We start from the raw sequence: 27499 nt of genomic DNA on the forward strand, positions 1-27499 counted from the left end.
CTCCGTATCTTCATCCGTCAAAAATTAGCTCTCGATGTTTTCGCCATGTTTGCAGTTACTGGCTTCCTCTTGTGTCCCCCTCGTCTTCCGTTTACGCTGTTCGACTTCCGGGTCAGACTTGGCGCGCGGAAAGTTAGCGCGTGCGCAGATCCCCTCGACCAGCTCCAGTCCGACTAAGGTGTATACCCGTAACATATACATGCAGAAGTAAATCGACTTCCAATCGCATTATCTGGGTGTGTTAGTTCGACTATTACAACTTCGATTTCAGTCGAGCTAACATGTTTACATGCATTTTAAAAGTCCGGTTTTAGTCGGACTAACGCAATAATTCGATTTTTTAAGTGTCATGTAAACGACTGTCAGGTGAAAAGAAGCAGCTGGCGGCTCCACGTGTATGGGAGGAGGCATGTGGTAGTCTGCAGCCCTCCCCAGATCGGCAGAGGTGGAGCAGCGACCAGGCCGGCTCAGAAGAGTGGGGTGATTGGCTAGATACAACTGAGGAGAAAAAAACGGGGGGGGGGCTTCTCTTTTTTCTTATTCGGTGTCTTATTCAAAGCTATGTGTAAAGCACTTTGAATGGCCTTCGTGTATGAAACGTGCAACATAAACTGTCCTTGTGTCTCCACGGTGTATGTTTAAGATCAGGACAGCCAATCTGCAAACACCAACAGATGGTTTACAGCTGTTTAGGACTGAAGTTGTATCTTTATTTGAATTTAACTTAACGCAGGGTGATTCCTATTACATCGGAACATTTACCAGCATTTGTACATACACGTATTACAATTAGCTAAACAGTCATTATAAATTCCTGCAAGGCACGGCGAACACAAGTAGCTTTCTTGAACAGGTTTGATGAAGTCTCCAAATCTCCATCAACACCGTGAAAACTGTATACATGTATACACCCTAACAATACAATTAGCACAATTAACATAAAATCAGACCGCACATAACGTGGGCTACACATAACATACATAACGTACCACGTTGGCTGCATGCCAGAATGAGGGAATTGTCCGTGAAACTTGCAACGATTGTCTTTGATGTCCTTACAGCTTCCGTGACAAACATTAACCCATGATGCCCGCGAACAACAAGAAAAGACCGCGGGCCACCCGACAGTCCATGCATCACCCCGCCAGGAAGCTGGCGGAAGCACGCGACCGGAAAAGAAGGCGAAAGCACGTCTCCCAAACAACGCGAGACCAGACTCAAACGCACACATGGGAACAATCACAAACAAATCAAATCATGTGTCACTCAACAATCAACGAACAAACAATATACAAACCAATCACGAATCAATTAATATCAAATGTAAATAACTATATATAAACTGCATATCAATTAAGTATCAATGAAATGTATCAATGAACTGTATGCACCATTATGGCTACATTTACAGCCATCTTTATTGTATGGCAACTAATTTTCAGCATAATTTCATTAATTAATTTCAGCAGTATTTTCTGTGAAATCTTATATATAACGGTCACATGTTTGGCATAACAACATCAACATCATTGCGCTTGTGATACAAGTAAATATACATAGATGGACACACAAAATCCAGTTGTGCACACACACACACACACACACACACACACACACACACACACACACACACACACACACACACACACACACACACACACACTATTATCCAGGAGGCCAGGTCATTTGTCTGCCCCCCAACACGTGAATGTGAAGATGGTAGACTGACTGAGCGCCGTCCCTCCCGTCATTGATAACTGCAGCAAATTCAAACAAAGACGGACAGAAATCAGCGTGTGAATGAACAGCTGGGACATAAGGAGAATTTACCAGCGCCATAAAGTCAACTGGTTCAACGTACCCACTCTGTAACCATCACTCAGAGACTCTTCCTTTGCCACATTTTTGGCAACGACCAGAAGGTGTCCTAAGAGCTAATGGTTGTGGGGGGGGGGTCAAGAATCAAAATCATTATTATTGGCTGAGTAAATTTGCACATAACATAGACTATGGCGAGTTGCTCACATACATTATACCACGAAAAGGAAAGACTGAGAATGATTTAGAAAATAAAATTCTGTGAATATAAAGTTTCTTCAAGACAACAATGGACGCCAGCTACACAAACGAGAGAAACAGTTAAGGAAAGACATGTAATGTAATGTAGTGGTAACATGTTGCATCTCCCCCACCGCTGTGGTAAAAGCATGCTAGTTAAGGAAAAAGGTCTGCAGTCTTCCACCTGTGTAACGGATGTATTGGAGGCAAGAGAAGGCAGCTAGATACCTCAGCATCATCATCCTTGGCCTCACTAATTCTTGGAATGGGAAGTCTTGGTATGACCAGGAAATGGATAGGGGCCTGTGGGCTGACATCTCTGAAGGCCAAACACTGATAAACACAAAAACGAGATATACCCCAGAATTGAACTTCGACACAGTGCCGTAAATCCATCCGTCTGCTGAACACTAGTCGGTGTTGTTTCTAGATTCCGCGCGGGAAACTGATTTAAAGCACACGTTGACGCACGTTTTTCCAACCGTGTGACGTTTACCTTGTCGTCCTCGTAAATGATATCGGCGGGGACGCTGCCGTCAATCACTCTGGAGAAAATGGTGGGAACGGGGGAGCCGTATCTCCTGCTCGCCTCCTCTGCCAGGGACACTTCGTCACCTTTGGTGCACAAAGATCTCTGCAACAACACACAGTAAAGGAATGCACTGATAGCGCTGATACTGACAAACAAACAATATGTCCAGCCATGTCCAGTCTGTCTTCGTCACCGAGCGTTTCCGCTCTTGTGACGCTGGAGTGGAAGGCTTCCTATCTACTTGAGCTACTAAACCAAACCTCTTCGTGGCCGGACTGCACTTGTGACCCGGTGCACGCATCAGAGTATTCTGCGTCAGTCGACGAAAAGAAAAGATTTATGACAATTGCTACGACACAAGTGAATTTTAAACTTGCTACCTCTGCTCGACATGCACGGTGCAAAAAGCTGAAGTGACGGCCACCGGTACTGGCGAGCCGCGTTTGGAAAACCCGTCCAACATTCATGATGACCCGCTGTATTTCTACCGAACTGAGCTTCTGCCGCGCAGTTATGAACTGGCTTAGTTTTAGAGTCGAAGAGCAGCGAGGGGGCGAGATTGGCACCTCTTCATTTCTTTTAACGTTTCAAAGACGAAGACTCCGCACTACGGGCTGTTCTGTAAATATCAGTAAGCGTCTCTTTATTTTAGCCGGACGTACACAAAGGTGCCTTCAAGAGTAAAAACGTTGCTGAATGCTATTAATACCGAGTAGCCAATAACCAGTGCGAGTAATACAGCTCGGCAGCAAAACAAACAAGTGATTTTACTTGATTCCTCTTAAAACCAATTCTAATTAAAAATAAATAAATAAAACAGCGTCAAATATTAAATTTGTTTCTTTTCACCGCTCGTGCTGTAGGAAGCGGTGTCGTCTAAAGCGGAAGCAGTCATCATCTGACGCGCAGAGGAGAAACATGGCGGCTCGCGCACGGTTGCCCTTGCAGTCGTTGCTACACAAAAGATTGTCTCTTTACGTAGGCGAGAGGGTCTTTCATACCGAGACGGCAGTTAAAGAGCCGGCTTATCCTCCCGTCCTCCCCTCTCTCACTGCGAAAAGCAAGTCCTCAAAATCTCATCGGCTCCATCTGCAGCATGAAAGGGTGCGCGCCGCCGACGTGCAGGAGAAGCTGTCGCTCCTCACTCGCATCCAGAGGATGAAGTACGTCGTGCGGCCCCAGACGATCACCCGCGACGCAGATAAATGGTACCAGCATTTCACCAAGACCGCCTACATCCCCGGTCTGCCCGATAAATTTACTATCACCGACGGGGGGAGCGAGGATTCGCCAGCCGAGACTCGAAAGACGTCGGCCGGCGTCGGAGAGGAGACCCTCGCCGAAATCCGCGCCCTCGTTAGCCACGCAATCCTGCAAGAGAACTGGTACTTGAAGAAGCGCAGGGCCTTCGTCTACAGACGACAGGCGCATTTAGAGGCCCCCTTTCTGAGAAACTTGGGCTCTGGAGTTACGAACATAGTAGCCAAGCACAATCCGGTGTTGCGCCTGTCAAATCTAGGTAAGGTGTGAATCACTGTCGCATCGTTGTTCCAAGTTGATATTATCATAAATGGGTGGGAGGCTGTCATCAGTCTTCATTGAAATGGTTAGTTGATCTATTCCACGATCCACTTCTGCTGGCGTCAAACATATGAAGGGCCTAGGCTCCCGCGACCCTGGGTAAGGATAAGCAGTTTGGATAATGGATGGATGGATGGATGGATGGATGGATGGATAGTCTATTCTCAGCCCTTATTTCATTACAACACGTTTACCAACCGACCAACCAACTCTGCTATAAGGTGGTTGGGGAATATTGGAATGAACGAGAGAATAGGAATGGGCTAACTCAGTATTATTTATCTCTCAGGGAGACGTGGATATTGTTGTATCTACTACTGCTACTTTCGGCTGCTCCCGTTAGGGGTCGCCACAGCCGATCAACTGTCTCCATCTCTTCCTGTCCTCTGCATTTTCCTGTCACACCAGCCGCCTGCATGTCTTCCCTCACCACATCCATAAACCTCCTCATTGGCCTTCCTCTTCCCTGGCAGCTCCATATTCAGCGCCCCAATATACCCAGCATCTCTCCACCACACATGTCCAAATCATCCCAATCATGCCTCTCTTGCTTTGTCTCCAAACTGTCCAACCTGAGCTGTCCCTCTTGCTATTTAATGATACAATTTTGTTTTCCAAAATAATGACGAGAATCTATTACCTACAGTCTATCACAAAATGAGGTCTGAGATATGCGAGGCAGTATTATTTGAAAACTAGTTTTGGTTTTGATGTTCTTTACATGACCAATCAGGTCAATATGATGAACCTCAGTTGGATTCTTTAACATGGTATTTTTGTTAATGTAAGCAGATTTCATGATATATATCGATATCATGTACATCCCCCAATGTCTTCCATATGGGGCCAGCACTATGACTTTTGGACTGTAACTTTTGGATTATAAAGATAGTTTTGTGCTTTTTTGTAATTAATTGGAGTATTGTGAGTTTCTTAATTGGTTCTTTGAAGAAGGGGATCCGTTTTGTGACACCCTCACTCTCTCACCCTCTCCATCCAGCTGTTGACCCCCAGGTGAATTTCTATTGGATGAGAGGGGAATGGACCATCCCAAGGGGACACCGGGCAGGCCGGGTGGAGCCAGTCAGGTTCCAGATTGATGACAAACCCCACAGTCAAATTAGGATACCTGAACAGCTGCCACAGGTAAATCGCTCTGAAGTCAACAAGCTAAATTGGTGGCATTGGGGCTTAATGGTTCAAGAGAGACCGCCCTGTAAGTGGGAGGTATTGTGTTCAGTCCCTGCCATGGGTCCTATCAAACTGTCCTTGAGCAAGACGCTGAGCCCATACCTATTTATTATAAAAAATACTATATAAGAGCAGTTGCTAGAACGACCAAGCCGGTCATTTTGACCGTTTTGGATTTTGAAAACTTAATAACTTTGTTAAAAAATTTAAAAAAAAGATACAGACCTGCTGCTCCCTGAATGCTCCTAAAATTGCATATATTTGCATTAAAATGAGTTTTAGATCAGTTGCCAAAAAGTAAAAAAGTTATGGTAAGATCTACCTAAAACGACCATGAGTGTGGTCAAAATGACCGCGTGTAATTTGCACGTCATCATGCGCGTCATGTCACTATTTATGACGTGTGTTGCTCGTGTCATTTCCTTCACAGAGTTCATTGCTCTGTCCTAGAAACACTTCTGGGTACAGACGCCGTTTCGGACGCACCATGACTACCACCGAGGCGTTGCAGTGTTTACAGGCGTTGGACAGCGGCCATTTTAAATTGTTTGAAAAATAGTATTAAAATTGTTAAAATGTAACTCATTGGTCATGGAAAGGGTCTGGATAATAAACAAGAAACCACAGCAAGGGCGTCCAGGTAACGTGGCGGTCTATTCCGTTGCCTACCAACACGGGGAATCGCCGGTGCAAATCCCTGTGTTACCTCCGGCTTGGTCAGGTGTCCCTACAGACACAATTGGCCGTGTCTGCAGGTGGGAAGCTTGATGTGGGTATGTTTCCTGGTCGCTGCACTAGCGCCTCCTCCGGATGGTTGGGGCACCTGTTCAAGGGGGAGGGGGAACTGAGGAGGAATAGTGTGATCCTCCCACGCGCTACGCCCCCCTGGCGAAACTCCTCACTGGCAGGTGAAAAGAAGCGGCTGGCGACTTCACATGTATTGGAGGAGGCGTGTGGTAGTCTGCAGCCCCTCCCCGGACCAGCAGAGCGGGTGGAGCAGCTGTGTGGGATTTACCAGGGCAGGCGACTTTTCGATCAGTCGCATCGCTGAGTTGAAACTGTCTCATCAGCTTTAAGTTGTTAAGTCAGCACATCAGCGTGTCCTCTAATCTTTTTTTTTACCGATCTCTCTTTTTTTGCTAGTTCACTCCGATGGAGACCTCCTATGCAGCTGAAGTTCCAGAGTTCAAGTGTACCCCTGACAAGATGCCGTTGTTCAAAAGACAGTATGAAAACAATATTTTTACAGGTAATGGGGCAGCCCGTGACCCCTCACGTCCACTGTGCTTATCCGGTTGTTGTTTTGTCATCGCTCGGTTTGAAGTAACATACTCGTGAGGCAACAGTCAGTTGGGATTAGGGATGGGTACCGAAACCTGGCATTAAACAGGCACCGGTGCTAAGTTATGAAAGACCCTAGTATTGATAAGCTCTGATATTAACTGTTCTGCTGTCAGTATTGGAGCAAAATACATTTCCTGTTTATGTAGGCTACATGAATGTTACCTCGCACCTGATATCTCACCAAGTCCATTTCTGATTTACAATAAGATCAAGACATTCGTCTATGATGCATTTTCTCTATTCTCTCTCTCTCTCTCTCTCTCTCTCTCTCTCTCTCTCTCTCTCTCTCTCTCTCTCTCTCTCTCTCTCTCTCTCTATCTGAGCCTGTCATATGTATGAGCCGAGGGGCGGGGCCAGCTCTCTGCCCCACACACACACACACACACACACACACACACACACACACAGCCTGCTCTCAGTGACGATGGTGGAGAGAGAACTAAACGGTCAAAAGTCTGGTTATACTCCCCCCCCCCCCCCCGCCCCTTTTTCTCCCCAATTGTACATGGCCAGTTACCCCACTCTTCCGAGCCGTCCTGGTCGCTGCTCCACCCCCTCTGCCGATCCGGGGAGGGCTGCAGACTACCACATGCCTCCTCCGATACATGTGGAGTCGCCAGCCACTTCTTTTCACCTGACAGTGAGGAGTTTCACCAGGGGGACGTAGCGCGTGGGAGGATCACGCTATTCCCCCCAGTCCCCCCCCCCCGAATAGGTGTCCTAACTTACCAGAGGAGGCGCTAGTACAGTGACCAGGACACACACCCACATCCGGCTTCCCACCTGCAGACACGGCCAATTGTGTCTGTAGGGACGCCCAACCAAGCCGGAGATAACGTGGGGATTCAAACTGGCGATTCCCCGTGTTGTTAGGCAACGGAATAGACTGCCACGCCATCCGGACCCCCCCTGGTGATATTTCATTAGAGTCGATGCTGACAATGCTCGTTGCCACGAGTACAGCAAATCTTCTGCATGTAAGGGCGGAAACACAAGCAGTCTTTCGAAGCATCTGGCGAAAGTGTGTCAAATACGGGCTGAGCAATGCACCGTTTGACTGCCGAGCTCATAGCTCATCTCCCATACGTCCATCCACCTCAGGTCTGTTATGTGTGCTAGCAGCCTGGACCCCACACAGAGCTAACTAAATTATACAAACATGGGTTGATGTGTAAAAGTTACGCTCTGTCCACACATGAGAAAATAAAGAAATGTTAAGTCTGTTCTTAATTTGTTTTGTTTTTTCACTTAAACAAAAAAAAAAACCCAAAAACAATCGATAAGAGTACCGTTAAAGTACCGGATCGATAGGCAGTATCGGTAAGAGTAGTTGGGATAGCAAAATGCTTACTATCGGTTTCAGAAAAGCAGGTGTACTCTCCATTTTTGTCTTGCTTGAGCATATTCATTATTAATAACCTGTTTTCTCCTGAATATTACAGCTACACCCCTCTTTCCAGTTTCCCCCTGGATATAAAATATCTTCTGAAGGGCTTCATGAGCTCTGTCTGCCATATGTGCTTGCTGGCTTCAGCGTTGCTTTCATTTCAAGTCTACTACCACCCGCTACTTTCCTCCGCGGTCGGCTGCTACGCGGCTCCGTATCATTTGTACCTGAGAAAACCTGCCAGTCAGAAAAGTCACTTAAAAAATTCAGGACTTGTATACTTGTGGTGGAGTTATTGACTCGAGTACCCTAAAGATGGAAAATATTTGAAAGGACATTTGTTTGCATGTCAGTGTTCAGGACTGCACGTTGGACTCGCAACAACTTTCTTCCTCCGTCTTCCAGGAGCCAAGCTGCCGGACCCGGTGTGCTACGGCCACACCCAGTTCCACCTGGTCCCAGACATGTGCCACAGGACCAATCTGATCAAACGCCGACAAGCTGACCAGGTGGAGGTCTTCCTCAGGGCCAATGGCCTCTGTAGCCTCTTTGCGTGGACGGGGGCTCAGGCCATGTACCAAGGTAGGTTACCGTCACACCAAGGTCTGATGTAGAGTTGTTACATCCATCCATCCATTATCCGAACCGCTTATCCTGCTCTCAGGGTCGCGGGGATGCTGGAGCCTATCCCAGCAGTCACTGGGTGGCAGGCAGGGAGACACCCTGGACAGGCCGCCAGGCCATCACAGGGCTGACACACACACACACACACACACACACACACATCGGGACAATTTACGGCCGATTCACCTGACCTACGTGTCTTTGGACTGTGGGAAGAAACATGAGCACCTGGAGGAAACCCACACAGGTGTTGGGTGTTTTGTTATGTCGGCTTCCCTTGCTGACACAACCACTAACCCTATGGATCATATATCCACACACACACATATATCTATATATATACAGTGTATATATATATATACAGTATATATATCTATATATATACAGTATATGTATATATATATATACAGTATATATATATCTATGTATATACAGTATATATATACAGTATATATCTATGTATATATATACATCTATCTATATCTATCTATACATACATACATACATACATACATACATACATACATACATACATACATACATACATACATACATACATACATACACATATGGATATAGGCGGCGCAGTGGTTAGTGCGGTCACTGCAAGAAGGTCCTGGGTTCGAGCCCTAGGGTAGTCCAACCTTGGTGGGTCATCCCAGGTCGTCCTCTGTGTGGAGTTTGCATGTTCTCCCTATGTCTGCTTGGGTTACCTCCGGGGGCTCCGGTTTCCTCCGACAGTCCAAAGACGTGTGTGTGTGTGTGTGTGTGTGTGTGTGTGTGTGTGTGTGTGTGGGCCCTGTGATGGCCTGGCGACCTGTCCAGGGTCTCTCCCCGCCCGCCGCCCAATGACTGCTGGGATAGGCTCCAGCATCCCCGCGACTCTGAGAGCAGGATAAGCGGTTCAGATAATGGATGGATGGATGTTATCCCCAGCTGTTTGTTCATGTGGAGGCTGCAAGCAGGTGTCTCATCTGACACCGTCAGACTTTTTTTTTTGTCTTCTCAAATCGTGTCAGACAGCTGTTCAGCCTGTCTTTACATCCTATTGCTTAGCAAAGATCTCAGGGTGATTTATTTTTTTAACTGCAGAAGAGTAGCTGTTGTGTTTCAGCAAAATTAGATTTTCACCATTAATGCTCGTGCAGACTGGTAGTGTTAGAAACTTTTGCCGGCACCACTCGTTTGCAAAGATAGCAAATTATTTAATTTGGGTGCCAAATAGGGGATTTTGTGTTCTTTTTCACGAGTTCTTCCATGATTGCATTTGCTGAAATTGACCAGCACGCGGGACGGATAGATCCACAAACGCCGATTGTTGGGCAGTAGGAAAATGTTAACATATCGCCCAGGATTCATTTGGTATAATTACTCCACTACACCTAAAAACTAACAAACATTGCTACTGTATATGCATCTTCTTCTTCTTTCGGCTTGTTCCGTTTCCCAGGGGTCGCCACAGCGGATTTGGTAGTTTCCATCGGTAGCCTGTGAGGGCACAGCACCGATGGCGGTCTTGTCAGTCCGCATAATGATTTGGCAAAATTTTATGGCGGATGCCCTTTCTGATACAGCCACTAACCCTATGGAGTGTATATGCATCTGATAGTGGTAAATATAGGGCGTCGGATGTGGGTGTGGAGGGGGGTTTGTTCTTGGACCCCAGAACTCACTAATGAGGCTTCTGGAGGCTTCATTGGCCCAGTTCAACGAAACATCTGGGATGGAAGGTGCCCACATCATAACCTCAGTGAAATACTCACATTACTCTCATTGGTTGTTGTGGTTTGTTGGCCAAGGGTTGCTAGTAGGCGTTTCGTTTTTGTTTTTTTTACCTTCTGAGCAGGCTGTTTCAAGCCAGCAGTGTCAGCCGACCCATTAGCTTATAGGCATTCTCAGCAATTGTCAAATTTGATACCCACCTGAGCCATTTGGAACTGCATTCATGAAGATTTATGAAGGCACTGTCTGATGTCTTCTTGAATGTAGGGACAGGCGGATGAGGTTGTTTGGTTGAACTGAGCTTCCATGTGTAGCCTCCTAATTATGAGCACAGGGGATTTAACATCAGATCCTGTGTATTACTTAACGCCGTGAATCTTTAAACCTTGGCTGTCACTTCGTACAAATCTCCCTCAATCATCTTCTCATATTGAGTAAAGAACCATGCAGCATTGCCATAAATGCATCATGACACTGTAATCTATACTTTGTTTTACAAGTCAGTGGGTTATGATTTTTATCCAAGGTACTACACACGGGGCAGGAACAGTTTTGTACATCATCCAGTTTGGCGAGTAAATCTCATTACCAGCCTTTACTATTATGTCACCTGACAAAACCTTTACAGCAGAAGAGGACCGCTGAATGAAGGTGGTAAGCCTTCCAAAAGTTCCTGAAACAACAGACCTGCTGGACAGGTGCTGCCAGTGCTTATCAGCTTTTGGCTGAAGGTAATTTCCTGCCCTGGAGGTGTTTCTTCTCCTTTTCATCCCCCAAAGGGGTAGGAAACACTTAGAGGATAGTTAAACTTTTACTATGTTAACTTTTAAAAAGTTCTTCCAAATAAAACAGGACCTCCAAATGATGACATGGATAAAGCACATCAACTCAGCAGGTGCTGCCAGTATTTACTAGCGCTGGACCGGTGGTCATTTTCTAACTCGGGCTCTACTTCTTTGCCTTTCTTTTTTATCATTGTTATTTCTGCAGGCTTCTGGAGCCAGGAGGATGTAACCAGACCGTTTGTTTCTCAGGCTGTGATCACCGATGGTCAGTTCTTCTCCTTCTTCTGCTACCAGCTCAACACCCTGGCCCTGTCGCTGGACGTCGATGCCGACAACCCCAGGAAGAACCTTTTCTGGGGTACCGAGAGTATGCGCCTGTACGAGGCCGTGCAGGATGGAGAGGTGGTGGGCTTGGATGACAGGGTCCTAGATCTTCTGGTCCAGTTTCTTATGAACAAGCCGTAGACATTCAGTCTCCTGACTTTCCTCTGAAAGGTCTTCTTCTCCTGTTGTCTTTGTGTCCTGTCTCTGCACATCATGGAGGAAAACCTCCACTGAGACAGTGTCGTTAAAGGCATTGTGGGAGAGACCTTTTTGGATTTCATCCCTGCCGAAATGGAGGCGTCTGTTGTCTTCACATGTCAAAAAAATAACCAACGTAATGTCTATAAAAGCGTTAACATCTGGAATGAGCCACGTGACCTTAATTGTTGGAGGACTTGAGGTGCTCAAACTGCACTTGTACGTGTCCCTGCTATTGTTGTGCAGATTGTATTTATGCCGAGATTAAACCATACTTTTCAAATGGTTTGTGTTGTTTGCTGTTGCTAGTTGATGTTTACAGAGATGACTGTTCATGTGTTTTATTTGGCGTATTACCGTTGGTTACGAATGAGGGGATCCAGTACACAATCATGTTTGCTTTGTGGATTTTAATTTAATTTTTAATTTAAGTGGTGGCACGGCGGCGCAGTAGTTAGCGCGGTCGCCTCACAGCAAAAAGATTCTGGGTTTGAGCCCCGGGGTAGTCCAACCTTGGGGGGGTCGTCCCGGGTCGCCCTCTGTGTGGAGTCTGCATGTTCTCCCTGTGTCTGGGTGGATTTTCCTCCGGGGGCTCCGGTTTCCTCCCACAGTCCAAAGACATGTAGGTCAGGTGATCGGCCATACTAAATTGCCCCTAGGTGTGAATGCGCGTGTGTCGGCCCTGTGGCAGCCTGTCCAGGGTGTCTCCCCGCCTGCCGCCCAATGACTGCTGGGATAGGCCCTGAGAGCAGGATAAGCGGTTCGGGTAATGGATGGATGGACGGATTTGAATTTCAATTAACACCAGAGAGGAAGTGCAGTTGATAACCCTATATCCGCTCTCATTCTCTCATCTGACAAACAAACCAAGCGTCTGCAAGTCACAGCATCACTCTGCATGTTCACAAATCTGCAGGGATGAGGCGTTAGCGGTCCAGTTCATCTTGACTGCTCGTTTCCACCAGGGGGCGCAACATACTAAATCGACGGCTTCATTAAGAAATGTCTGACAACACGACGACAGTGGTTAATATATTTTAATTCATAGTTTTGCATATACTATAGACTAAACATTGAAAGAGGTTTTGATAGAAATACCACTTAGTATCGTGACAGCTGAAGTCATGATTGCCTGAAAGCATGGCCTCCGACTCGTCTGACGAACGAGACATGTTCGTCAAAATATACCAGATATTTCATTCAGATTGCATATAGACATATAGTACACACGCCACATAGACCGCAACATAACACCTGAAATGATGGAAGTGGAAGGTAAGCGTGGCTCGTTGGTTAATTAATTAATTAAGGCACTGCACACAAATCATAACGGACCTGAAGCCTCACAAAGGTTTTTAGAATCGAGGAGTTGTTGGCGGGTGAAAGGAAATCTCATTTTATCTCGAACAGAAAAGGGAAATTCTCGCGAGACTGGGAACGCCGGTCGCGTTTAACCCTTATTATTCCAGACAGGATCTGGCAGGTTTTTGTTTGCAGAAAAATAAGGAAAAAGATTCCAGTAACTTAGCCGTTTAAGTGGTCGCGGCATCCCGGTCGCATGAAACTAAACAACTTGGGGGTAAAGACGGTGTACATCTGAAAGGAAAAACACAGAAGAGGAGAAACGGCGCCAACAAATTGCATAATTAAAGTCAAATCGGTGCACAGTGACAGAAATACTACAGCTAAATATCCAGGCGGACCACCACCGTGTGTGTGATGGCTGGTCTGGTGAGCATGCTTTGACCTTCCTGCTTTTCGTATTGCTGTGTTGGCTCTATGGGGCCCACCGTTTATTCCGTACAGTTGAGTTCGGCGCTCAGATAGTTTGAGAAATCATAGCACACGTGAACGTCACAGGAACCTGCTGATAAACGGCAGCTGTTGTTTACGCTGTTAAACCTTCCTTTGCCTTACTGAGGAGTCAACCTCCATCCCATTATTGTCCCCTTGTGTCCTAAAGAAACAAAAGAAAAAAATCCATATATTATATTGTATGTATATTATAATTAATATTAATAATATAATTAATAACATACTGTAATATATATTATATCATAATATATAATGTATTATAAAAGCGGTTTGGATAATGGATGGATGGATATATCAACTTTCATAACTGACCATGGTAATAACAAAAAATCAAAATGGATTCAGCAACACTCACAGCTTATTAGTTTGCTCAGCAGTCATTTCATTTCCTAAGAAAAAGGCAGACACCAATTACATTATTAAACTAATGGTGGTTCTAAAAATATGGTATTCAATGACATCTAGACTGAACAGATAACTTGATTTTTATTTATTTATTTATTGCGTGTGTGTATAGCTACCTCCGTCCGATTTATTCTTAGTGTTCCTCTCATAAAGCAGAATGATGACCACCAAGACCAGGACTTCAACCACAATGCCGATGAAAGGCTTGAGAGGCTCCAGGAAGCTGATGATTTTCACCTCAACTCGGCCCATGCTGGTGCCGACGCTGTAGACGGCGGTGCAGTAGTAGGGGCCCGAGTCGGCCTCTGTCACGTTTTGCAACGTCAGGATGGTCTTTCTATCATCGTTTCTGATTTTGTAACGATGGGGTTCTGCGGCGGTGTCGATGGCCTCCTGTGACACACATCACAAAATATTACATCGTCATAGCTGGCCTTCAGCAGGGCCTGCGAGAGGTGTAAGTGAGTAACAAGTAATGCTGAGACACTGGAGGGGGTCCAAATCAATTTGTGCTTAGGGCCCCAAAAAGGTTTGCACCGGGCCTGGTTTTCAGGGAGCATGGGTGTCGTATGGCGATACTTCATTGGTTGATTCTTGACTTGCTGTGCTGGTACTACCCCCATGGGTGGATTACCGAACAGGCCTACCAGGCCCAGGGGCCCAAGGGCTCAGGGGGCCCGTAAACCAGATCCTCTGTGTGAAATTGCCGTTATTAACTTTGCTGTTACTCCCCTCCAGTTAAGTCACTGCCTCGTGCTCGTGCATAGCGTGCAACCAACAATAACAACCTGACCCAACTGCAACACAAGAACATTGGTTCCGCTATGGAAATATTAGACAGGTCCTTTAACATATCTTCTTATCTCATATTTATGTTAATTAATAAAAATATTCTTTTATAAAAAAAAACACTTGCACTGCAACGTTTGCATTTCTTGTAGCATAGTCAATGGGCTTCGTCATTCATGTCAGTAACAGAGCCCCAAAAGTCCGACTGAAAAACTGAAAAAAGCTGTAGGTGACCATGTCTTAGCCAATATGCTGTTGGCGTTAATTGTGTGTATGGGCACTGTAAATCCTGTTGAGGTCAAGGTGAATTTAGTTATGGTGCTGTATCTGCTCTGCAGGGGCGGGGGGGGGGGGGGTCCGTGCCCAGGGGTCCACTGTCTCATAATCTGCCTATGACCACCACTAAAGGAGTTATGCATCATCCAACCCAGAGGACTATTTCAACAGAAGTATAATCTTCTATGTGCCTCTGAATTTCATAACAGGAACGAAGACGAAGCAGGTAATGGCATTATCAATGAATATACCCACATATCACCTTGTATAATTCCAGATTTTACTGAAGTACTTTGTAATCCCCCACAAGAACGGACATTATCCAAGGAGTCCACCAGAATACAATAAAATGTAGGTAATCATAAAAATAAAAGTAAATGTAGTAAAAAGAAGTTTACATAAATCATGAAAATCATAAAATGCGGGACAGCTCAAAAGTGTTGAAAATCATAAAAAGTCGCAAAGTAAAATATAGAAAATGCTTAAATGTGTATAAGTGCTCCAGCTGGATTACAATTCTAAGATAAATCAAACTAAATAAAAGGTATTTAAGCACAACACATGCTTGTACACCAAGGTGAATCACTCGATAGCTAGAAATCTAATCATAGAGTCAATCAAATATAGGTCGATAACGATTAACCTAAATCATAAAGATATCTCACAAGATATTTTGATAGAATGTCAAAATGATGAATACATCAATCTACATAGATCGACAGGATAAAGTAACAATCTAAAAAAATAATAACATCATTAAAAAGAAGTTATATGAACTGCGTGGAACTAGAAACATCTATTTCCTGAAGAAACTTGGCTGCTGAAAGTACTTGAAAAGATGCTGTATAAACTTTTGATGTAAATGTCACAAATTAAAAAAGGGTACAAAAAGGATATAAAAAATGTACTTGTGAAATGGCGAGAGGCTAAAGCCGGTGCAACGACTGCTAAAGATGCAGTTGTTAATGCAGCCACCCAGAACAATAGAGATGCACGTTTATAGCTAAAAATATGTTCAAGTAAATGGGTAGGGCAATTTCTTAAGCATTGGAGCGTATAAAGGAGTAAAATAGTGTGAAATGTTGACAGAAGAAAGTCAGTGCAATTTGTTAAAGCTGCTAAAGAAGAATAGAAGGACTACTAAAGCTGTAACAATTGTGGCAGCCAATCAGAACAAGGTAACATAGGGTAACCCTAGATCTGTGATCATAGAGGAAGCCATCTGGCTTGCCCCCTGCAGCACTAACTCCTGCAGCAGAAAGAAAGCTGCTGGAGGGAATAGTGGCTGTTTCACCGGCCTTACACCTGGTACATGCTTACATTGCTTGTATCTGAAGAAGGGCGCCTCTGGGTCTACTTAAATGCAAAGATGCCTAACCCGAGGCACCAGGAGGACTGCAAGGTGAGGTAGAGCCAGACTGTCAAGTTACAAATCATAACTGACCCCAGGAAGGACCTACCTCCCAGGCAATGACAGCACAAATGAGGCTTCCTTGTTTGTTGAATGGAAAGCGAGAGAAATCTCTGAACTGCGTTGGAAGGGACTAAGACACAGCAAAGTGGGCTACATGTCCATCTTCCATGACACCCTGTTGAGGACAGCAAAACAAGCTGCCACTCCAGGGTGGAATGCATTCAAACCCCTTCAGGGGGCATTTGGCCCATGCTAGCATAACCTGGTCCTAGAGCCTTATACAATCAATGTGATAGCCGCTGCCTGGAGAGGGCCAGGCCTTTGGTCCCTTCACTGTAGCAGATGAACCGCTGCTGAGTGGATCTAAATAAAGTCTTGTGCCCGGTGAGAGCTCTGAATAGATATTCAGAGCTCTCACCGGGCACAAGACGTCAGAGGTTCTATCCTCCTCACTCCGATGAGGCAGAGGATAAAAGGTCTTCAGCACAACATCCCTGGAACAGAACAATAACTTAATGTTCTTGGGAACATTGGGAACAAATCACGGTTGATGATTTACCTGGGCAGGACATGGTACTTACAAAGGTTTGTCATAGGATATGTTTTTTTTTTGGCTAGGATCCTCATTATTTTTGGACCTTGGGGCTTTGAAAATACTGGCTGGTGCTCTAATTCAGTGTCACTTTGACTACGCCTGTTGTGCTTGGTATGATGGTATTCCAAAGACAACCAAAAATAAACTTCAGGCTTCACGGAACAAACTTGTCAGAGTTGTTCAGAGGTGACCAGTGGACGTCCGCTCACTTGTTTCCTCTCATTCTGAAAGAGTAAATTGGCTTAGGGTACAGAACACGGTTGACTAGATTAAAGTTGTGTACGGTTGTTGTGTTCTATATATACGCCAGTAGGTGGCAACAATGCTCTGTTGAGTGTAACGTAAGTGAGACGAGAAGAGAAGAGAAAAGAGAATAAGAACCGACTGACCATTACTACTGTGCGCCGTGCTTTACTTATTTATACTTACTTATACATACACTGCTTCCACAACATACATCCAAACAACGGTACTGAGGATTGTTCTGGGGGATGTGCCCAAATATCTTACTATTTTTGCCGGTTTGGGAACACACTTAATTATGTCACTAGGTGGCGCGCGACTGACTTGTACCCTATGGAATAAACTACCCAAATTCATGAAGGAAATTGACGGAGTGGGCAGGTTCAAAAAACAAAAATGTGGTGTAGGAACAGGTTATATTAAATCATTATCTCATATACTGTTAAGATTTGTGTGACAGGAACCACCTATTTCGTGCCTAATCTTTTTTCCCCTTGTGTTGTATATGGTGTCTCTGACGTATGAATGTTGTGTTTTTTGGGTGTGTGAGCTGTCAAGTTTGTCATTTGCTGATGACTATCCTTGTTCCATCAAGGACCACAACGGGAATAAGCATACTAGCGTCCATGTGTTATCCTTGATTTATTTCATCTTTTGATATCCTTGATGCCATTTACTTTCTGAAAATTGTACATGGAGCCCTTATCCTGTATGTATTTATTTATTTATTTATTACTGTCGAATGGAATCAATCAATCAATCAAAACAACGAGGTTTGTGCAGAAAGCAAAAGCTTAGAAGGAGGAAGAAAATGACAAGGGCTCCCGATGCAAAGAGAAAGAGGGGAAAAAAACATTTCTATTACTTTAATACTACTCTTTTCCCATTCACGTCTATGTGATAATTCGGTGCGTAGGTGATAAGCTAGGAGGTTGTGTCTGAGCATCCTGTACTTTTCTGTGGTTTCCTGTGTCAGTAGCTGCTAGCGCGTGTGGTTTTAGCATGTTTAGCTTTAGCGGCCTCAGTTCCCATGGCAGCAGCAGCGTTATCTTCCACTGCAACTGTAGGCTGGCGGTGACTCTTCCAGTTTCACACAGCTTCTGGGGGCCGTTTAAAGAGCCCATTTCTTCTTTTCTGAGTCTTTTCCCACGAAACGGCAATTTCGACACTGACGGAAGGACACTCCCCGTTTCGAAATAAATATGTTACAACCTGTATTGTCAAACTGCATGACGAACTGATAGGACAAAAGTTGAAACACAAACTGCAGAGCTGCTTTGTGAATTTTTCAGACTTTGCGTTAGGAGAAATAATTTCATTCCAAAAGGAGACGTTCTATTGTCTAATAAAATGCAATGCTGACTTTTATAAAATGTTGGATGGTACAAATTAAAAACAAATTGTTTTTAACTGAAATATTAATGATGGTGATATCTCACTTAATTATCCTTATTTATGTTTGATTATTTGATAATAGCCTTGTGATGGCCTGGGGGTGCCTGCCACCCAGTGACTGCTGGGATAGGCTCCAGCATCCCTGCGAACCTGAGAGCAGAATAAGTGGTTTGGATAATGGATGGATGGATGGATGGATGGGTGGATGGATGGATAGGCTGGCTACTAAATGAAGTCACTGGCTGATAAACGATAATAACTTTACACACTGAATCATCTATGGTATAGAAATATTCAATGATGAACTTCATGTTACAATTTTCCCAGTTTGGAATTGAGCTTTCTGTGCAATAAAAGGCTGTGTAGCTCTAACACAGCCGCGCGACGTGTTTAAACGTTTGTAGAACTACATTAACAAAACAAGAATGGACCTACAACGGTTACAGTAAAATGACAGACCAGAACAAACCTGTCCATGTAAATACTATACAGGCTATAGTCATACAAGTTTTAACACCTATTAAAACGGTGTTGACCATACATTACTGTCGAACACAAAGATTTTCTAAAACAACACAAGAAATGCTGTGTCAGAGGGCGGATCACTCACCTTATCTGTCCCATTTGTTCTAAACCAGCGCCAAGTGTTGGGCTTGGGTTTGGTTTCCTCTATCTTACACAGGATGACCACAGAATCACCCATATAGCCCACTATGGGTTTATCTCGCATCTCTCCCATCTGTGGAACTGACAGAAACCACAGACACTGTTGGAATCTAGACATGTGTCCTCTCCACCCATGTGTGTTCCTAATGAGTCTCGCATGCATGAGGATTCTCATCTACTATGATAACCATCATTTAATTTCAGCTCATCCATCTGTCTGTCCGTCCGTCCGTCTGTCAACAACTGTGGGGTATCACTTATCTTACACCAAGCTGGCTATGAACAGAATATGAAATATGTACCTGCCAAGATAAAGTCAACATTTGCTTCATCGCCAAAGACACAGGAGTAATTTCCCAGGCTTTCTTCACCAATGATGCCGAACCTACGAAAGAAAGCAATACATATAAAAGAGATTCATTTAAAATGATGTAGACCAATTTCACGAGAAAAAAAAAAACACGATCCCTGAGATACATCAGTATATTTTACAAATTACATGATTTCATCGTCAAAATATTAACTACCATTTCAGTGGAAAATGTCTGAGGATTACTCATAGTAATAACCCATATAATCTGCTTAATTCTCATGACAGCAATTGTATAAAAACGTGAAAACTTGTCTTTTTCCCCAAAATTGTGGCTCGGTGTCATTCGGAGGCAAACTGTTTTAATCTGTCCTAATCATTAGAGAGATGGTTAATGAACATGGCTGTTTCACAACCAACAGAGCTTGTTAGCAGGGGAAGCTGGTACAATACTGTTTATTAAACACCCCAATTATTCCAGGCGAAGGAGGCAAACACAAGCTGTAATCGATCTGGACCAGCCTCTGCTCCACACACTACTAAATAGCACACATGTGATGAAGGCTAATGTCCCTCCAAGACAAAAACGGAATACTTAAATCCACATACACTATGACAGTGGAGCCAACACACGTACTCACGCTCTTTTGAGATTAAACTGCTCGTTCTCAAGCTGTACCGTCAGGCGGCTGTTTTCAATCTCATTCCCATCTTTGGTCCAGTGCCCAGTGATGTTTGGTGGTTTGCTTCGAGCTCCAGTCAAGTTGCACTCCAGCACCAGATGGACAGGGTTCAGCACTTCCACCTTCTCTACCTGACCTCCTCCTGCCATGACAAGCAGTAAAACACAGACACGAGCCCGAGTCAGACACCTGTCCATCCTGAAGGTGTGATCACATTCAAATGAACGTATTGAGTGATGGCTTTTGATGAATCAGCCACCTCGGCCATAGCTAGCTGGCCCGGCAGATCAAACTCCACATCTCCTCGGGCACCTTGGACAGATCGAGCCGTGATGGTGGAAGACATGAGAAGGTGGCAAATCGACAATTCAGCATCACATTGACCCTGACAGACTACCGTTGTAAAACAAGAGGTCTATAATCACCTTTGATGACCACGCTCTTCACGTCAGTTGAGAGTGGATGAGCAGAGACTAATGGAGGAGGTGCTGAGCCGAGTTCATCTTCTTTAAGAAGAAATTAAAATATTGAACACAAAACAAGTTAGAATCATCTTGGGTTTTTTTGCATCCTGACATTACATAGACCCTCTCTCTGTTCTTGAAAAAGCCGTTTTCCTGTTCAAAAATGCGATTACATTATTTTTTTAATTGCCGTCTCATTTCCTATGTCTGAAGGGAGTGTGAACTTCCTCTTCAGCACATGTGTTGGCTACTGTCTCAACTTCAGCGAACAGGCCAGGCAACACAAACCTCATAGATCTGACATTGAGGGTAGAAATCTAGTTGGGCCCATCCTATGGCACAAGTGTTACACAGTAAACACTACAGCAATAACCCAGCCTCAGCAGAAAGACACACTTCACACGGGGGCTGAGGTGGACAACTGCATCCCAGGAGGAGAGCACATAAAACCAGTTCATGGTGCCCTATCTAACCATGGTGAGCCGTCACAGAACGGTTCGGGTCAACCTATCAGTGTCATATCATTACAAGCTATGACATAGTGCAGCCTGCTAGTCTGCCAGGGGAAACAACACATGACATTATCTTCACAAGGTCACATATCATTTTATCACTAGTCAGAGGAAGGATGCAGCAACTGTGCTAACACACACATCACAACCAACAGTCATTTACTTGCATTGATGCCTCTTAAAAAGAGGAGCAAAGGGAGGATCTGAAAGGAGATCTGGGTCCAGTAAACCGACATGTTTCCTCTCCTAGTCCTCCGTCAGACTGAGTGTTTTCGCTCTCACTCTCTCTCTCTGTCTGTCTCTCTCTTGCTCTATCTCTCTCTCTTGCTCTATCTCGCTCTCTCTCTAGCTCTCTGTCTGTCTCTTGCTCTGTCTCCCTCTTGCTCGCTCCCTCTCCCTCTCTGTCTCTTTGTCTCTCTGTCTCTCTCGCTCTCTCCCTCTCCGTGTCTCTGTCTCTCTCCCTCTCTCTCTCTCTCTCTCTGCTGCAGTTCCTCTGCTGGCTACGTGCTTTACATCTTTCCTCCTCTGTGTCCTGCCTCCTCTCTCCTCCGCCCCGAACTCAGCATTGTGAAGTGACGCAGTCGAGATGTCAGCTGCCTGCCCGCCTGCTGCTGCGGCTGCCTCCGTCCATCCATTATTCAAGTAGACATGGTGCTGTGTTATCCCAAACAACGGGGCCATGGAGGACGCATCCTCGTCTGTCCTGCAGCCAAATGGTACCGTGTGTATTTACATCTGGGTTCTGTGCTCACCCCGGTCTATAAGCAACACTGTTGTCATTACGATGCAGTAAACCTGTTAATGCAGCGTGGCCAAGCATGGCATATGGCAGAAATTAGTGACTAATAATGACAAAATAAGTATCACAGTCTTATTAGTGAAAACATTCATGTGACTGGTAAAAACCATAGTGGTGACTTGTGCCTGTCAGATAACAACTATTTTTTTTAGCAACTTGCAAAAATTTAAATAGTTACTAATAATACACAAGTCAGCAAAAAAAAAAAACCCTCCAAAAAATAGATAAAAGCCACCTATCATGGGCTTTAGCAAATAAATCCAGTCAGTATCTATTAGCCACTAGCAGCAACGGCAGAGGGACAACTGGACATCAGAATAACTAGGTCATGTTAAATTAACATAAACTCATGTATTCGATGCTTAACCGTAGTAGAACTGGAGTAGAAACAAGTAGTAATTAATATCTAAAGCGTGTATGAGGGTAAAAATAAAGCTTGTTTTCCCAACTAGCAAAAATAAAAATGAAAGTCATGGCTAGCTACAATAAAATAAGTACTAGCATTCTTTATTCTTGTAATTTCCACTACTACTACTACTACTACTACTACTACTACTACTTTCCTATTTTTAACTTATTTTTGTAATTTCTAGTTGTTTTAATTGTTTCTGTTACCATTAAAAACAGAAAACCAATTAGTGCTATGTTTTGTGTCTAGCAGCTGGCTAGTGGCTGTAGTAGTGACTGTGGTAGTGAATGTGGTAGTGACTGTGGTAGTGTCTGTAGTAGTGACTGTGGTAGTGGCTGTAGTAGTGGCTGTAGTAGTGACTGTAGTAGTGGCTATAGTAGTGACTGTAGTAGTGACTGTGGTAGTGACTGGTACTGACTGTAGTAGTGACTGTAGTAGTGACTGTAGTAGTGACTGTGGTAGTGACTGTGGTAGTGACTGTGGTACTGACTGTAGTAGTGACTGTGGTAGTGACTGTAGTAGTGACTGTGGTAGTGACTGTAGTAGCTGGTAGGATAGAGACTAGCAGAGACTAGTCATTATGTAAGAGGACTAGACACATGGCTACAGGGCCTGGCTGCCATCTTGGAAACAGCCTCCTGACCAACATGTCTTATACTACAAATCCTAATGTACTGCAATACAACTCAACACAGCAACATACAAATACATACATACATACATCCATCCATACATACATACATACATATGTATATACTTTGACTGGATTAAGAGTAAAACTAACTTAATTTCCCTTACCTAGAAATTAATTCATTGCATTTTGTGTAATTCTATCCATACTGAACTATACTATTATTTGGTTTATTCTGTCCACTTCATATGTGTCTGTTTGCCATCTTATTTCTCTCTATCTCTATCTGAGATGATTTTTTTTCCACCAGCGCAGATGGCATACCTTTCACTCTCTCTCAGTACTTATTAAGTATAAATATAAGATATTCACCAAATTTCACATTTTGACGATGGGATTTATTTGCAGGTTAAGAACTATTGTGGAACTTGACCTAGATATGCAGGAGGACATGGCTGAAACACACACACACGCGCGCGCGCGCGCGCGCGCACACACACTGTCTGGGACATACTTTGGCTCAAAGCATCTGATCCTTATGTAAGGGGATTAATACCAAATAGTCACATGCAGAATTGAATGGAGAATTGTCTGAGAACACCAGTGCCTGTGCTTACTGGTCGATAGCACTCACCTGTAGTGTGACCTTTTTGCAATGACACTGCATTACTCAGACTGCATTGAGTCAAACAACTCCACCTTTGTAGGCTTGGGGTAGATAATAAGCAGATACAATGGCTTTGGATGTGCTATGGATGCATCGTGCATGTACCAGTAAATGTGTACCAGTCTGTGCAAGCCCTCAGCCAGTGACCTCCTACTGACTTTTCTCACCAACGGACCAATCAAAACACGAAAACCTGCACTTGAAGAAGCCCCAAAGAGAGATAGATCGTGGCATAAATCCCTTTCTACTTGTCAGACAGTCTCTTACACATAGTTCCTCTGGACAGTGGTGCCTTGCAGAGGGGTCAGAGAAGTACCGGCTGAGGTTTACTGATAAATTTCAAGGAGCAGAGATCATGTCTACTGCAGGAATGTCCCGAGAGGAGGCTGAAGAATACCAGCTGCCACGTTTGCGGCAGCCTCACCCGGTACCGTCCACGCAGTGTCTTGGTCCACGTCTGCGTCTCAGTTTGTCTTCGTTTGATGGCCGGGAGAACTAGCGCTGGATTGGCTGGGAGAGCTTGGTCTGCTGTATCCTGAGGGCCCTGGGACCACGGCCCTGCCTGGAGCTGCGCCCGAAGAGGTAGCACCGAGAGCGGTCTGACAGGACGCGGAAGCGCGGTAGGCTAAGCTACTGTTAGTCCATGCAGACCGGCAGTTCCGATAACACCGAGGGAGGCCTCGCCTAGCCTTGAATGTGTTTTTAGTGTCGTCGTGTGGAGTGCGGGGAGGTGTGTCGAAGGTGTCTGCCTGGGAGAGCTTGCGTTGGGTCGGCTCAGGGAGCTTGGTCTGCCGCATCCTGTGGGCCCAAGGACCACGGCCCTGACCAGAGCTGCACCCGAACAGGAAACACCAAGGGCGGTCTGACAGGAAGCGGAAGCGCGGTAGGCTAAGCTACTGCTAGTCCATGCAGACCGGCAGTTCCGACAGTCATCCTGGCTGGCGTTCGTTCTCCTGGACAGCGATTTTTTAAAAATGTTTTTAGTGTATTTATATGTGTTAGTTTGGATATATGCGTTCTTGTAGTTTTTGGATATTGTTTTTGTCTGTGTTGCACTGCCATGGGCTGGGCGAAGTGTTTCTTATTCAGCTATTATCACTACGGAGGAAAGTGTTAGTGAAGCGGCCTTGAGACGGCAGGCTCTGCTTTGCGCTCTGTACTTATGCAAATACATATACGTCTTTTCATGCAGTCACGTCTTTTTCCTTACCTAATTTCTGCGAACACACTTAATACGTAGCCTATCCATTTCTTCGTCTCTGTACATTTCCTGTGTGACTGCAGTCATACGTAATAAATGGCAGGTTGAGGAGAAAGCGGAGACTGACTTGTGCAGCGGTAACAGAAACTCACTCAGCTTGGCTACTGACCACATCTCACAAGGTTTCCATCATCAGATTCAACAGGTTCTCTGAATAACAACTGCTACACTAAGTCATTTCATAATATTTGAATGAGTTATGGGTACTGTGTGTTTATGATGAAAATATTCATAAAAAAAGCTCAAGACAATAATATACATCAAAAACATCTAGTATAGTTGAAAATGTCATTTGTGTGCATGAAAAAAAATAACATTCAAATCAAAAAGTGTAATTCTTATAAAAGGGTGTGTGGTTTTCTATTTATTACGGTTGTCCATGTCTGTATTCCCATAACAGAGGGTTTGTTTCTCCAGGATGGAGAGAGATGCTGAGTTCTTGGTTAAGAAGGCAGAGCGGGTGACTTTACGGACATGGCTGCAGGACAGATACAGACTGCTGAAGGTAAGTCTGGAGACAACGCCTGCCCCACCTGTGTCCCATCAGTATGGCGTTCACAAACACAAATGGACATGTCACACTTTCCTGTGCAGAGAGTAACCTGGGGCAAAAGAGTCTTACGCAATTTCCCTATAAACACAAACAACACAGCGCGACCTGTATGTGTGTGTGTGTGAGTGGGAGAGAGAGAGAGAGAGAGAGAGAGGAGAGAGAGAGAGAGAGAGAGAGAGAGAGAGAGAGAGAGAGAGAGAGAGAGAGAGAAAGAGAGAAAGAGAACTGAGCATACACCAGATGCTCAGCGAGCTCTATGCAATCACGGTCCAGACCTAAAACCGCAGGAATAATAACACCATAAGCCCTGGAAGGGCCTTTGGTATTAAGAGCAGAAGCCCAGACTTCACCAAAGAAATCGCAAACACTTATATTATTGTCCTACAGGAGATGTGATACAGAGGAGATAGCCCCATTTCCTGCCCTGTCCTCAAGAGAGCTGATAGCACCATCCACTAAGCTAATGGGGATCAAACAGGTAAGAGACTCAGGGGGCATGTTAATATGGTACAAATCAGAATAACCCAGTCCATTAAGCTAATCAAAATGGGAGCTTTTTACATCTGGTTAGAAATTACCGAGAAAAAACATCCTCCTGTGTGCTACCTATACATCCCCCCACTGGAATACCCATATTTTAAGGATGATATGTTCTCCATCCTAGAGGAGTCCCATGGCCCCATTGTAGTCTGTGGGGACCTCAATGGCAGGACAGGACAAGAACACTCTCAGCACAAAGAGATCCCTGCCTCTCCAGTATGCTCCCCCAGGCACAACTATGACAAAGCAACAAACAAACATGGGTCACAGCTCTTACAGCTCTGTCGTTCACTGGGCCTGTACATTATCAACGGTAGGCTTTGAGGGGGCTCCTATGGTAGGTGCAGCAACAGCTCATCTGTGGTGAACAGTACAGTAGCTTACTTTATCACAGACCTCAGGCTGGCATCTCTCACAGCATTCACAGTCAGCCCACTAACACTGTCAGACCACAGCAAAACCACAGTCTACCTGAACAGATCAACATCCAATCACAAAGTATAAAAGGCAACCAAACTCCACACTACTAAAAAGGCTACAAATGGAAGGAAAGTAGTGTAGAAACCTACCAAAACACTATTAGGCAACAACAAGTACAATCACTTTTACACAAGTTTCTGGAAAAAAACTTTGAATGCAACAGTGAAAGTGTAAACAGGGCAGTAGAAAGCCTTGATGATATTTTTGGCCTTTCAGCCCCCATCAAACCCAAAGACCTCAAATAGAGGCGGCAGAAAGAAGGAAAAAAAAGCTAACAGCAATGACAAATGCTTTGAGAATGAATGTATAAACCTCAGAGATGCGTCCGGGTAGCATGGTGGTCTGTTCCATTGCCTACCAACATGGGGACCTCTGGTTCGAATCCCCGAGTTACCTCCGGCTTGGTCAGGCGTCCCTACAGACATAATTGGCCGTGTCTGCTGGTGGGAAGCCAGATGTGGGTATGTATCCTGGTCGCTGCACTAGCGCCTCCTCTGGTCAGTCGGGGCACCTGTTCAGGGGGGAGGGGGAACTCGGGGGAATAGCGTGATCCTCCCAAGTGCTATGTCCCCCTGGTGAAACGCCTCACTGTCAGGTGAAAGGAGCAGTGAAAGGAGCAGCTGGCGACTCCATGTGTATCGGAGGAGACGTGGTAGTCTGCAGTCCTCCCCGGATCAGTAGAGGGGGTTGAGCAGCAAGCGGGACGGCTCAGAAGAGTGGGGTAATTGGCCGGGTACAACTGGGGAGGAAAATGGGGAAAGATCCAAAAAACAAAAAAAAAACCCTCAGAAAGCAATTAAGGAACCAATCAAACCAAAAACATAGAGACCCAGACCACCAGAGCAC

General features: G+C 44.9%; 3 protein-coding genes across 4 annotated transcripts; 1 reads left to right on the forward strand and 2 right to left on the reverse strand.

Moving 5' to 3' along the window:
• Positions 1–688: 688 nt before the first annotated feature.
• On the reverse strand, positions 689–3387 carry hint2 (histidine triad nucleotide binding protein 2). Of its 2 annotated transcripts, XM_056295910.1 has the most exons (5): positions 2971–3387; positions 2555–2692; positions 2287–2391; positions 1862–1934; positions 689–1757 (listed from the first exon to the last, which is right to left on the reverse strand). In XM_056295910.1, the coding sequence occupies exons 1-5, from the start codon at positions 3055–3057 to the stop codon at positions 1666–1668; spliced, it is 495 nt and encodes a 164-aa protein (XP_056151885.1). In that variant the 5' UTR covers positions 3058–3387; the 3' UTR covers positions 689–1665. The 2 variants fall into 2 exon arrangements, with proteins under 2 accessions (XP_056151885.1, XP_056151893.1); XM_056295918.1 differs by lacking the exon at positions 1862–1934 and having other exon boundaries at positions 1629–1757.
• A 120-nt stretch (positions 3388–3507) lies between these two features.
• On the forward strand, positions 3508–12010 carry mrps30 (mitochondrial ribosomal protein S30). The gene is made up of 5 exons (XM_056295884.1): positions 3508–4109; positions 5172–5317; positions 6506–6611; positions 8499–8675; positions 11430–12010. Exons 1-5 carry the CDS (start codon positions 3509–3511, stop codon positions 11687–11689), a joined length of 1290 nt encoding a protein of 429 aa, XP_056151859.1. The 5' UTR covers position 3508; the 3' UTR covers positions 11690–12010.
• Positions 12011–12775: 765 nt separating this feature from the next.
• On the reverse strand, positions 12776–21797 carry emb (embigin). Its single transcript, XM_056295897.1, has 8 exons — positions 21477–21797; positions 20763–20843; positions 20296–20479; positions 19647–19729; positions 19289–19425; positions 14083–14359; positions 13917–13950; positions 12776–13703 (listed from the first exon to the last, which is right to left on the reverse strand). The coding sequence occupies exons 1-8, from the start codon at positions 21547–21549 to the stop codon at positions 13643–13645; spliced, it is 930 nt and encodes a 309-aa protein (XP_056151872.1). The 5' UTR covers positions 21550–21797; the 3' UTR covers positions 12776–13642.
• Between the last annotated feature and the right edge of the window lie 5702 nt (positions 21798–27499).

The sequence above is a fragment of the Lampris incognitus genome, chromosome 1 (assembly GCF_029633865.1).
Source record: "Lampris incognitus isolate fLamInc1 chromosome 1, fLamInc1.hap2, whole genome shotgun sequence".
NCBI lineage: Eukaryota > Metazoa > Chordata > Actinopteri > Lampriformes > Lampridae > Lampris > Lampris incognitus.

What these genes read in the sequence shown, in the direction of transcription:
- mrps30 (XM_056295884.1), top strand. Translation starts at nt 3,509, where the DNA reads ATGGCGGCTCGCGCACGGTTGCCCTTGCAGTCGTTGCTACACAAAAGA. An exon ending in TACCTGAACAGCTGCCACAG is followed by an intron (nt 5,318 to 6,505) that starts GTAAATCGCTCT and finishes TTTTTTTGCTAG; the next exon opens with TTCACTCCGATGGAGACCTC. An exon ending in TGAAAACAATATTTTTACAG is followed by an intron (nt 6,612 to 8,498) that starts GTAATGGGGCAG and finishes TCCGTCTTCCAG; the next exon opens with GAGCCAAGCTGCCGGACCCG.
- emb (XM_056295897.1), bottom strand. Translation starts at nt 21,549, where the DNA reads ATGTCGGTTTACTGGACCCAGATCTCCTTTCAGATCCTCCCTTTGCTC. An exon ending in TAAGAATAAATCGGACGGAG is followed by an intron (nt 13,951 to 14,082) that starts GTAGCTATACAC and finishes CCTTTTTCTTAG; the next exon opens with GAAATGAAATGACTGCTGAG. An exon ending in GCTGAGCAAACTAATAAGCT is followed by an intron (nt 13,704 to 13,916) that starts GTGAGTGTTGCT and finishes TTGTTTCTTTAG; the next exon opens with GACACAAGGGGACAATAATG.
- hint2 (XM_056295910.1), bottom strand. Translation starts at nt 3,057, where the DNA reads ATGAATGTTGGACGGGTTTTCCAAACGCGGCTCGCCAGTACCGGTGGC. An exon ending in TCATTTACGAGGACGACAAG is followed by an intron (nt 2,392 to 2,554) that starts GTAAACGTCACA and finishes TGTGTTTATCAG; the next exon opens with TGTTTGGCCTTCAGAGATGT. An exon ending in CCAAGGATGATGATGCTGAG is followed by an intron (nt 1,935 to 2,286) that starts GTATCTAGCTGC and finishes CACAACCATTAG; the next exon opens with CTCTTAGGACACCTTCTGGT.